Source organism: Ranitomeya variabilis, chromosome 1 (assembly GCF_051348905.1).
Source record: "Ranitomeya variabilis isolate aRanVar5 chromosome 1, aRanVar5.hap1, whole genome shotgun sequence".
NCBI lineage: Eukaryota > Metazoa > Chordata > Amphibia > Anura > Dendrobatidae > Ranitomeya > Ranitomeya variabilis.
Window position 1 is genome coordinate 594,359,434 of NC_135232.1, and position 13,042 is coordinate 594,372,475.

At 43.4% G+C, this 13,042-nt stretch overlaps 1 protein-coding gene across 1 annotated transcript in view; it reads right to left on the reverse strand.

The window, feature by feature from the left end:
• Positions 1 to 351: 351 nt before the first annotated feature.
• The window catches only part of SH2D2A (SH2 domain containing 2A), a 38,359-nt gene continuing 25,668 nt past the window's right edge, over positions 352 to 13,042 (reverse strand). Inside the window, exons 2-8 of the mRNA XM_077258613.1 lie at positions 6,930 to 7,057; positions 6,552 to 6,715; positions 5,634 to 5,723; positions 4,993 to 5,158; positions 4,300 to 4,455; positions 2,186 to 2,701; positions 352 to 843 (exon numbers count right to left, since the gene is read on the reverse strand). Coding sequence (XP_077114728.1) covers positions 712 to 843; positions 2,186 to 2,701; positions 4,300 to 4,455; positions 4,993 to 5,158; positions 5,634 to 5,723; positions 6,552 to 6,715; positions 6,930 to 7,057 — 1,352 coding nt within the window. The 3' untranslated portion in view covers positions 352 to 711. The remainder of the gene's footprint in view (positions 844 to 2,185; positions 2,702 to 4,299; positions 4,456 to 4,992; positions 5,159 to 5,633; positions 5,724 to 6,551; positions 6,716 to 6,929; positions 7,058 to 13,042) is intronic.

A 13,042-nucleotide genomic window follows, 5' to 3' on the forward strand; every position in this document is an offset into this window, starting at 1 on the left:
ATACATATATATTTTCAAGTTTCCCTTTTAGCTTTTGTCCAATTCAGAGGGTTCATTGCCTGGAAGAGTTTGTGGTTTCAAATATTAAAAATCTAGTTAAGATGAAGACTCTGCAAATAAAGTGTTTAATTTAAAGGAGCTGTTATTTGTATGAATATTACGCTACAGAATATCATTTATTGGCAATGAACAACAAAATTGAAGGCAGGAAAATAAAAAGTTGCAGGTAGCAAGTTTAATAAACAACTTAGGTATGAAAATGACTGATATGCAGTACCTTAGATCTGCCACAAGGTGGCAGTACAGTCAAAATTTAGTTGTATAAAGGCATTAAAAAAAAGTTTTGTTTTTAAATGTTGTTTTATTTACAAGCTATATACACGTCTATAATTTTTCAGTACGAACTCCTAGTGAGAAGGGACTTTCTGATTGTTTTAAATCTAAGCCAATACCTGATGTGATTTGAAAGAATAGAAAAAAATACCGCAGTGGAGTTGCAAATTGCGTCTTCTGCACGGGGAATTCCTGTGATGTCACAGGGTCTCCCATCTTGCAGTTTAGACCCCTTGGGTCATTTATGTTCCTGATGTGGTTAAACCATTATGTACTAAATTAGTACAAATAATAAGAATAGCAGATCAGTCAACAGCAGCCTGCTAATAGTTTCTGCATATATTGAATATTTTTTCCAGCAGGTAATTTGCCAGCACATCATCTGGCTTTTCTTCCTGGGTTCTTCGATGTGGGCACGCAATTTTCTGGAATCTTCTCATAGATGTTCTCGTCTACACCTGACAAGCCCTGGCCCCTTCCATACATTGGGTCGTCTAGCTGTGGCTTTATCTGTAAAAATGGAAATAGTCATTGTTTTTTCTTAATTGAACATTTCCTACAGTGTTTCCGATGCAGAGCCTGTATAACTACCTCGCATAGCTGGTTGTTCTGCTGCTCCTGACATGAATGCAGGACAACTCCCTGCTTTCCCATTCCTCAGCCTTGGTGCACATCTACAAATTTTTTCATGGTCTGGCCAGGGGTCTCTTGATCTGAACTAACAACCATATGTATGCCTATGAGGTGGATGGTTTATATTGGTAGACCCTCAGTCGGTTATTGTAGTCCCAAGTATAGACTGTGAAGAACAGATGGGTGAATGCGCATTTTGAGATGGCAGCAAGGAATAGGAAGAAGGTTGTATATGACAGTGGAGAGAGATGGTGGATCATCACGCAGGCTGCATCCAGGGAGGAAAGAAAACGTAAGGCTGTTTTTAGGGAGAAACCATTAGACGTTTTCTACCATTTTTCTGTTGTACAGTCTATAAGACTCCTCCATATAGCTTGCTGTTCTGCTGCTGCTAGTGACCTAGATCTGGGACAGCACACTGCTCCTATCTCTGGTCTTTCTCTGCTCTGCTGCTCCCTTTTTACAGTGTTGGTGATAGCGGGGAGGGCAAGTAGGTGAGAAACGGGTAAGTGTGTACAGGGAGGAAACCCACTTATCAACAAGAACAGATTACAGACTGTAGACAGGGAGGAAAGCACACTGTACAGTCTTTATGATCTGCCAATCCTGATAACTTAGATGCTTCTTCCCTCTCCCCGCTTTTATATTTTTTCTTTCCCTCCCTGCTACTTTGTATAACACTGAGTTCAATTAGGGAACACGGATAGGAACAGTATGCTTTCCTCCTTAACTGTGTTCTCTCTTTTCACTCATAGTTATAAATGGCAACCGTGAGGGGGAATATTTTGTAAGCAAATCTGGAGAAGGAAGGTTATCAGGGAGGACAGATGACACAGTATATTGATAGCATGAGTATGCTTTCCTCTCTATCTGTGTTGTTTGACATCCTTGTCATTTCTCTTAGTATTAGAGATGGCAGCAAGGTATGAGCAGTAAACCAGACTGGAGAGGTAGGAAAGCATCCAAGTTGTCATGGAGGGCAGATCACACAGCCTTTAGATGAGGGAGCAAAGGAAGAGAAAGTTGAGATTATAGAGGATGTGTTTATGGTCGAGCAAAAGTAGAGCACCCTTGGCAGGGGAATGGAGTGGGATATCACATGCTACAGTCTGAAGCCAGTCTTGGGGTGTAAACTAGTCTTTCTCATGACTATGCAATCACACTTTTCCTGTAAGCCTCATGTAGTTAGTGACTGATTCACTCTCTACTAACCACTTACTTTAGACCGTGAGAAATGCCCACTCCTGGCATCCTCCTGGGGCGTTGCACTTGGCTTGTAAAAGCGAAATGATGAATGGAACGCCGTGGTCTTTTGTTTTACAGGTTTGGTAGGCGGATGAGGAAGAGTAGAAAGTCCAGCATGACGATTCACGGCGGCTCTTGGCTTACAAGATGTAATTGCATTGACATCCACCTCGCTATAAACATTTTCCAGATTGTCCTTACAGGATCCTCGGCCTACAGCATAAAAGGCTATGGGCTCATTGACATTACCGCCGCTCTCCACTCTCGGTTGATCGCAGAAGTCTGGCTCCGTGTATGTGTCGACCTCTCGTGAAGGGTCGTATGGAGGGATTACTGAACGAGACCCCTCTACATCACATCCGTCATCCCCTGAAGGCTGTCTAACTGGTGCAGAAGCAAAAGGTGGGTCATGGTTCTGTGGACTTGGGACTGGTCCTTTCCTATGAAACACTGGGACCTTTCTTAAAGTTGAAGGTGAGGCATATTCCACCTGCACAAAAAGAAGGAAAAATTATGGTTTGCCCCAACAGGCTGATTAGAGCAAAAAGGGGATCGGAGCGTATATTAGACTATGTACAAAAATGTTATTAACACATTTATTCACATTTTTTCCTGGCTCTCTGCATTTGATTTCTTAATCGATATAGCTATATATTATAACGTAGTTAGCCCATTAATAGAACCTTTGTTTCGGATCCCACCTTCAGCACTGTTCCTGACACAAACTTTCCTTTTATAAGTGTTGATCGTGGACGGCCAGGTTGTCACGGTCTGTAAAGCATCTTACTCTGCATCCAAAGTCTTGTGCGCATGCCGGACCCGATTCCACCCGGGCCTTCCCGTTGCGCTGCTCTTGGTTCGCACACGACTCCTGTTGCATAGCAGTGATGGGTCGCTTGATTTCCAGGAGTGCAAGAGGAAGCGCCGTGTTGTGAGGTGGTCTTGTATCCACGCATGCGCCAGCTGTGACCCGACGTCACCAAACACACGGCACTTCCGATTGGACGCGCTTTCTATTTATACTCATCCCATAGCTAGTTTAATCCACGCCTCCTGACGAAGTTATGGCGAAACGCGTGCAGAGGCAGCGGGCTGGGGCACCTTTTATTAATCCTACTAGTAAGTCCTAGCTCACTACATGCACTCTATTATACTGCAGTACTTATGCACTCCATTAACTTTTCTCTGCTCTTGCCACGTGCACTTTTTTCGTCCTGACATCCACTCCTTCATAAGAGGAAATTTCTCTAAATTAGGATAATGGAGTGGCTGGTCAGAGTTGTTCTTGTGTTTAGTGGGATTTATGTCATTGATTTTGTGCTGCCATTTACTTGTTTCACCAATTTTTTGCTCAGATATATATGTGTGCTCTGACAGTACATTTTGTCATATGGACCCCCAACCAGAGCCTGCTTAGTAAGTGATGCTCTGTTTGTATTTTATGATGTGATATATATGGTAAAAAAAATGTACGTACCTAGTCAATATACTCTCTGATCCCCTTTTTGCTCTAATCAGCCTGTTGGGGCTTTTGTTCTCTATATTATTTGAGTTTTTTGACTTTCCACCAATCCCATCTATTAGGGAAATCTTGGTGCCTAAGCTGTATCATCATAAAGTTGTAACCAGACGAGACAGCTGAATCCTTGTGGCCAAAACCCTCGATTTGCTGTGCAATCGGGTGCATGAGCAATCAATCTAGTTTTGGCCAGGAAGAGTTGCGGTGTGGCTCGTCCCACGTGTTCCCTGCCGCTTCGTGCTTTTTAGGTGGTGTGCAGCCAGCACAGGCGCAATCAGCCATAGAACCAGAATATCCTTTTAGGCTGCCGTCATACTATCAGTATTTGGTCAGTATTTTACCTCCGTATTTGTAAGCCAAAACCAGGAGTGGGTGATAAATGCAGAAGTGGTGCATAGGTTTCTATTATACTTTTCCTCTAATTGTTTCACTCCTGGTTTTGGCTGAGAAATACTGAAGTAAAATACTGACCAAATACTGATATTGTGACGGCAGCCTTAAGGGTAAAAAAGGAACCATTTTTACACTGTAGTTTTTTATACTCCTTGTCTATTGTTCTATAATATTACCGGTGTTTTCTCCTCGCAGATTACTTTATTCCTTTCTTTCTGAGAGGTGGGTAATGGAGTCACAGGATCTGAGTCCTGTTTACTGATCCTGGAATACATCTGTCCATCTTGTGGGTTGTGTTGTGTAGAACCGGAGACCTTGTGCCTAAAAGGGTTCTGTAGGTGAAAAAGCACACGGATGAGTAAATACTGTGTATAAATGACCCTTAAACCTTGGCACTTGGACCATGAATGGTGGTCTGTGATGATCTTCACCATCGCAAGTGATCAAAATAACAAAGGGGCATTTTATTGAGTATAACTACTTTTAGTTCTAAGGGTACTGTTCTGCGTGTGGAGACTTATAGGCCAGGCAATGCTCCCTGGGAAAAGGGTATGCCAATCGGCTCTTATCCAAGTGCAAAAAAGCTGGCTACTTCAGAAAGATGTAGAAACTTTTTTTTTTTTTTCCACTGTTGCAAATAGATCTTTATCAACTAAGAATGCAACCAACCGGCACTAGAGAGAGGGTTTCCTCCCCCAGGTGAGATCTAATATGCATATTTTCCCATGGGGCATTGCTCATACCCAGATAGTGAGACTGGCTCTCCTTGAGGAGACTAATATTTAATAGGATTCTTCCAAATGAGATGAAGAGCTGTAGTGTATGATATAACATGTCCACTAGTACTTCAGAGTATATGTAGTATATACCGTAGGACAGGCCGTAGTCAGCATCTCTTTGTAAGGCTCCACAGGAAACTTGCAGTAGTAGTTGATTAGACAGTCTAGGCTGGGGTGGAAGGTTTCCTCTCCTTCTATCACATATCGCTCGTCTTCCAGCTGATTGAGCTTGAAGTGACGGCATCGCTCTGCTCCCCTAGTAGTGAGACGGGACCATAAATTTATATCTCTTGGATTATTAATACAGTCGGTTTTGTTTTAGCTAATATATATGGCCCACTATTTGACTCCTAATAAAAAAAATAAACGTGTTTCAATATTGGTGCACCACTATTTTATGCCAGATAAAACTTCTAGCACCCCCTTATATAACCTTTTATAGAGATTGTCCGACCCAGACACCAGCAGGAATCTAGAGTCTTCATTTCACAGAACTGCAGAGAGAGGTTTTACTAAAAGATCTGATCCTCAGAGGAGAGACTATCCAATAACAGCTGCCCCGCCCCTGAGGATCAGAATTTTATTATCAAACTTGGCTCTACTTCTGGTGAATCCCCTAATCTTCCATAAGGTGGATTCTACATTTTCACTAGAGATAAGTGTCACAAGCAGTATTTTTATAAATACATTATATAGAAAAGAAAATATTCAAAATAGAGAGAACATCTTACCTATAAGACAGGACAAATCCAATTCGGCTTTCACAGAAACGGATGAGAAAGCAGCCCAGCGGTTTATCTTGTAATATTTCTTCTGCCCGGCTGTGTGTGACAGGAGGTATAATAATCTGATTATAACAGGTCATGAATAATGAACCCAGTCTAACCTCAAACATTTCTAAGGCTCTGATTGGTCCATATGAAAGGTATTTCTTGGAGGGAAACATGTACGTGATTTTGGCTTTTGAGAGGTTGTTAAAATAGCGTCTAGACAATGGCTGTCAGGATACCATAAGATATGCATTAATCCCCAACTCTGTTTTTAGAAACCCCTGAAAACCACACTATCCTGCTGAAGGGTCACAAGCCACAACCTGAAGATTGATCTGTGACCTTTCCAGTGATGGGGGATGTTATGTGGTTGGAAACAACGCTTGTTCCTGCCTTTCACATAGGCACCACTATATTAAATGCGTGCAAAAATAATTAGTAATCTTGTTCAGATGATCGTGGTGGGGTGAGCAACTCTTTCTCCTTGTGGAGATCCAGCTGGTGAATCATGAAAGCAATGCTCTCTGGGAAAAAGTATGCAAATTATCTATCTAACTTGACCTTAAGGAGAAACTCTACCCTTTTCCTGAGAGATGGGACAAGGGTATCACATCCAGCCAATCGGAGCCCTACTGTATACCGATGAGGTACAAGAACTGTGAAACAGATGGGGGACTCTTCCGTTTGGAGGAGGCCTCTGGTTTGGCCACCAATTGCTAAACTATGGCCTCCCCATAACTGGCTGTACTGCTGCTTCTGACATGAATGTATGATGGCACACAAGACTGACTAACCAGACACAGGGAACAACAATCCTTAGATGTTAATTTTTCATACATTTCCAAAAGGAATAACAGAGCAATGTCACAGTACTGATACCTCCGTGTTATAAATCCATGGAACCAGTCGGCAAACTGGCCACTCTTCAGCAGCTTCTTCCTCTGAGTTCTTTCGAACCATTGATACGTTTGGTCTTTTAGGGTGGCATTGGGCTTTTTCAATGGCTCTTTGGACACAGAGATTGTAGGTGAGGGCTCAATATTCTAAGAAACAGAAAACATACGGCAGCTTAGATCGTGACCAATGTCCTTACCGATCACAATCCTACCCGTGTTCCTTAAAGAAAAACCATAAAATGGTCTAAGACCCATGTAGGGTCATCCATGATGTCAGAGCTGATGATTGACCTATGGTTTTTCAGAAACACATTGGTAGGGCAGAAAACAAGGGACATTTCTATATAGACTGGATTATAACCTTGTTCTTGGCTTCTGCGACTGACTCTGTCGGCAGACTTGCCTCTTCACGGCACGCTGGGTGGCTGCTGGCCACATCCTTGTTTTCAGGAATTGGTTTAAAAGTGCTGAAGAAAATGGTAGGGAAATCTATGGAAAAGAAAATATCAAGAATTCTGTATTTTCATGACAAAGGACAAGAAAGCACATAATAGCATAAAACGCATCAGTATAGGAAACATCTTGTTTAGAACTGGGCAGATCACTTTTTCTCTGGGGTCAGGTCTCTAATTATCCAGTGAAGGCCCAGTGGTGGCTGCCTGGTAAGAAAACCGTCATTTGCTGCTAAACAACATTTATCTCCCGACATAATGGTTCAATATCATACAATGGCTACATAATAGTGCCTTAAAATGCCTTGTGAATGGTATTCTACAATAATCATACCGTATGATGCCTACACAATAAGTTTCATATACTTCATACTTAACTGTCACGGTTATACCATGACGGGGAGGGACCAGAGAGTGGCGCCTGGTTACACAAACTTCTGCACTGATTAGAACTGCTTCACCATAATCCAAAACAGTGCAAGTTTTCCTTTCTGTCATTGCAAGGGTTAATCAGTTCTGTCTTTCTCCTAGACCTCTGCATCCTGAATTGTCTCAGCTGTTCAGTGTTGGTCGCTCCCTTCTGGTATATATGCTGCCTCTGGCACATGGGAGTTGCCAGTGATAGTTACAAGTTTCTGGTTTGGTGGCGAAAGAAAGTTCTGAATTAGTATCAGTCGGTTGATGTAGTTTACAGGAGATATCTGCGTAGATTTGGTATTGTGTGTTTATCCTAATTCTCTCATTTGGGTTACCCCTTCCACTATTCCCATGATTTCTACTCGGTTGTTTGAGAGCATTTATACGATTATAGTTTTCTTTTATTCCTGTATTTCCCCTCTCTGTCAGGTTAGTGTTACCCTACACACTTCCATACCTCCCTGTGTGGTGTAGGAAACAGAGCAGCGTGCATTTCTGGAGCATAGCAAGGTATGAACCCCCAGGATCTCCACCTTCAGGGATAATATGGGGTACAGGGATAGCCTAGGGTCCTCTTATCTTGAGGAATAGGGAAGGGGCCCATTTTCCTGGGAAACCTTGCTACAGTATCCTGACAATATCATTGCCAAACCACACATAATAGTAGTATCTACCTACATAAAAGTGCAGTGTACTAGTACTATATAATGCCTATATAATATGTTATGTGGCAACCACATGACACCATCATGTCTTCATATGAGTACTGTGAAGAATATTGGAGACATAGTTCGATGTCAATTATCAGTATACTATTGGGCTTGGAATCCTTCAGCACTTGCTGTGGTAACATGACATGTGGCCAGCTCAAACAAAGGATTCACCTCCCCTCTCTAGCTGGTATGCAACCTTATACAGGAAGACCCCCTGTGGATCCAAGCAATACGGCCCGAGTCCTTTGTTCAGGCAGCTAGGATTTCATAAAGGAGTTATGGAAATACTATACGTCCTACCTGTACAAAGTGCATTTTTCCAAGGTCTCCAGATCAGGGAAAGCTCCTGCCTGGGTCTCTAGTGATTGTAACATGCACAGGAAGGGAGATATATAGAACAGCCACTAGCAAGTAGGTAGCAAAATTGTGTTTAGTCTCTGAGTAGCAGGGGCCGGTCGGATCGGATGACGCCAGAACCGCTGTCCTAGGATGGCCCAAGAAGGAGTTACGATCTTTCATAGGTTTTGGGAGATTTATCTCCAAACATCCAGGGGAGGAGATTTAGGTTCAGCCCAGAGGGCAGGAGGGGAGTGACCCAGAGCGTTAAAGGTAATCTGTCACCTAATTTTGGCCCTATAAACTGCGGCTACCGCCATCAGGGGCTTATCTACAGCATTCTGTAATGCTGTAGATAAGCCCCCGATATAACCTGAAAGATAAGAAAAACAAAGTTATAGTATACTCACCTGGGGGGCAGTACTGCTGCGGTCCGGTCCAATGGGCGTCACAGGTCCGGGTCCGGCGCCTCCCATCTTCATACGATGTCGTCATCCTCCTTGCTTCTGTTGCGGCTCCTGTGCAGGCGTACTGACTTGCCTTGTTGAGGGCAGAGCAAAGTACTGTAGTGCGCAGGCGCTGGGCCTCTCAGACCTTTCCTGGCGCCTGCGCACTGCAGTACTTTGCTCTGCCCTCAACAGGTAAGAGAATTACACCTACGCAGGAGCCGCGACAGCAGCAAGGAAGAGGACGACATCATATGAAGATGGGAGGCGCCGGACCCGGACCTGTGACGCCCATCGGACCGGACCGCCCCCCCAGGTCAGTATTATTATTATTATTATTTATTATTATAAGGCCTCTTTCACACTTCCGTTTTTTAGAATCAGTCACAATCCGTCAAAGTGTTGAAAAGACGGATCCTATGCTGATTGTAAAAAACGGATGCACTGGATCCTGTTTTTTGACTGATCCGTCAGAGCTGCATGTGCTGACATTTAAAGGAACACAATTCTGGAAGAGGGAGAGAGAGAGAGAGATTCTCTAACTGGAAATTCTTCCACGCATGCTCAGTTTCAAAAGACGGCATCCGTTGCTGGATTCCTGCTTTTGACGGACAGCGACGTATCCATTATAGCCAACGATGGACACCGCAGGATCCGTTGCTGGGCGATTTTCTGATGTACACAAAAAAACGTTTCTATGTGCATTGTCTCCGCCCGACGGACATCGATTTTACGACGGATCCAGCGCACGACGGATAAAACAGAAGGCCATCCGTCACAATCTGTCGCTAATACAAGTCTATAAGAAAAAAACGGATCCAGCAGAGACATTTGCTGGATCCGTTTTTGTCACAAAATGACGGATTTTGACGGAAACAAAAAGATGGAAGTGTGAAAGAGGCCTAAATTGTTTTTCTTATCTTTCAGGTTACATTGGGGGCTTATCTACAGCATTAGGCCTCTTTCACACTTCCATCTTTAATCTCCCGTCAGAATGCGTCGTTTTGTGAAAAAACACATCCTGCAAATTTTCCCGCAGGAGGCGTTTTTTTTCCATAGACTTGTATTGGTGACGGATTGCCACACGTCGCGTCCGTCGTGCACTGGATCCGTCGGAATTTGACGGCATGTCATCTGGAAAAAATGTTGATTGTAACGTTTTTTGTCTGTGTCAGGAAAACGTGTCGCGACGCATCCTGCGGCATGCGTCGTTGGCTAGAATGGAAGCCTATGGACGCAGGATCCGTCGTGACACGTTGTTTGACGGAATCCAGCACTGGAATACGTTTTTTTACACTGAGCATGCTCAATCAGGATTTTGTAGCCACTTGGCCAGACACCCCCAAATCTATATAAAACCTGGCCTGGAGCTTCAACCCCAAATGTGCAAGCAAGAAGACAGCAGCCAGCCAGCCAGCATCCAGCCAGTCAGCGTCAGTCAGCCATCGTCCAGAGGCCTGCCTGCTATAAAACCTAGGCAGCCAGAGGCCTGATTGTGCTGCCAGAAGCCAGCGCCAAGCTACAGCCTTTCAGCCAGTGTGAGTACTGCCATTTTTGCGTGCGTCTGTGTGTGCGTGTGTGTTTGTGTCTGCCTGTGTGCTTTTGTGCATGTGCATCTGTGTGTGTTGGCGTGCGCCTGTGTGCTTTCGTGCGTGTGCATGTATTGTGTGTGTGCCTGTTTGCTTTTGTGTGTGTGCATGCATTGTGCAAGCGTTTGTGTGATTTTGTGTGTGTGCATGTGTTGTTTGTGCTCCTGTGCTTTCGGGCGTGTGCGTGCGTCTGGGTGACTGCGCGTGCATGTTTTTTTACTGTGATGTAGTTAATTAAAAGTAGTGTGGTGTGTGCAGCATGTGGTTTAAGTGTGTGTGTGTAATAGTGGTGTGTGTGTGTGTGTGTGTGTGTGTGTTGCGTGTGTGTTTGGTTTTTTTATTTTTATTTTTTTATTGTATTGTTGAAAACATTTACACGTTATGTGCTTGTATTTGAAATAAAGAGCATTGTAGCTCCTAATTGTGATGGTAAAAAAAAAAAAAAAAAGAAATATAAAAAATTTTTTATTCAAAATGTCCGTAGTATCATTTCACAAAGGTAAACTTTAAACTGGTGTATGTACAAATGTCCACACATGCAATACACAGTTGGTTGAGTGTTTATTTTTTAATATAAAAGGTTATAGCAAATTTTTAATGGTGTATTTTTTTTTTAAGTTATTTTTAGGGATCTTTTCAAATCACATATGTGGTCAATACATTTTTAACTGGTGTGAAGGCATTTCAATTTTACAAGAGGGTATTTTTTTTTTGGGTGGGGGGAAATGGGGGAAACCAGCTCAGACAGGTCTTCCTTGGGTATATTTTTTGGGGGTTGTTTCTCAAAACGTTTGTTGGCGTGCTTGAACATTGCTCAGATCATTTGAGCAGGGTGGTTTTTAAATCTTTAACTTTAGCTACTTTGAGGGGTTTGTATGTCTAAGTATAAATTCTTTATACTTACAGAACCATCAGGGAACACACAGGCAGCAGGGACCACCAGGACACCAGGGGCCACTGAGCCATCAAGACAGTTTCCTGATGTATAGCAGCTTATAAGTGTCTTTATACTTGCAGATACACCAGGGACCACCGAGACACCAGGGACCACAGAGCCATCCAGCCAGTTTCCTGATGTATTACAGACCACAAACCTTGGAATATCATTTGTATAGTAGCTTACAAGTGTCCTTATACTTGCAGATACACCAGGGACCACCGAGCCGGCCAAAAATGTCTTCTTCTGGGAGCCCTCCTCCACAGCGTCAGCGTAGTGAGGTAAATATAAAAACTTTGTGTTTTTTTGCTCTAGTTAAAGTTTATGTTAAACACTATATGCATTATGTTTTCACAGGAAGCTGAAGCAGCCGAGGGCCTCTCAAAAGGAGACCGGATGGGTGGAGAAATCCAAGGAGCGGGCGCACAGAGTTTAAGTTGTGCCGAAACAGTCGCTTCACACATCACAGTGCACCCAACACATACAAAACAGATTATCATACATCACAGTACACATACAACATATGCCTACATCCAACATAATTCTTTTTCCTTTTTTTTTTAGCCTGCTGCACCTGAAGGTCCTCCCAGCAGCTCACAGAGTCGGCGTCGTAATCGCTGCAGCGGTCAGCCAGCAGTGAGGGGTTTTTTTTTCTCTTGGTACTTTCGTGTTTCAGTGTACTAATGTTTTTTTTTTGTTTTTTTTACTCTTTTCACAGGATTCACAGCGTGCTCCCGACTCAGATGATGAAGCTCTTTCAAAATTTTGGGAGAGCAAGTGGCTGCTGGGTTCAACATGGTGCAAACACGCATCAGTGAACACAGCAGTCGCTTGGATAGGCAGCATTCAGATGCAAGGGATTCTCCAAACAACTTGTTTTTCCAATCAATGCTCAGGAGCATGGAAAAGCTGACTCTTGACCAGCAGATAATGCAAGGCTGCCATGCTGCTCTAGTGCAGGTCATCACCCAAGCCACTCCAACTCCCACACCTCCCCACACAGCCACTGTCTCTCCTACCATCCCTTTCCAAGCCGCTTGCCGTTTCCCAACCCAGCCCCAATTTCCAACCCAGGCCCAATTCCCAGCCCAATTACCAACCCAGGCCCAATTCCCAACCCGGGCCCAATCGCAACCCAGACCCAAATCCCAACCCAGGCCCAATATCAAACGTCCTCCCCAGCGTTTTCTTCCCTGTCCAACTTTCCTTCCCCGTTTACTTTGCCACCTACACCAACTCCACCCCCTGTCCAACCTGCCCCCCCTTCCACGTCACATCAACCCCAACCCAGTAAGCTTCCCCCCCCATCAACGTGGTCCAACCTTCCAGCCCCTCCAGTAGTATCTCCGCCCCACATTTTACAGAGTTATAAAAATTTTAAATGTTTTTTTGTCAAAAAATAAACCTGTTGAATATTTTCTAAAAAATTCTTTATAAAAAAACAAACAAAAGTGTTTACCCCAAAAAGGGGTAAAAAAAATTGGTTTTACACAAAAAGTTTTACAAAAATTAGAATAAATATATGTTAAATAAAATTTTGTTTTGTTTCAAAACTATTTTATTGTTAAGTGTCTTGAGTTAACT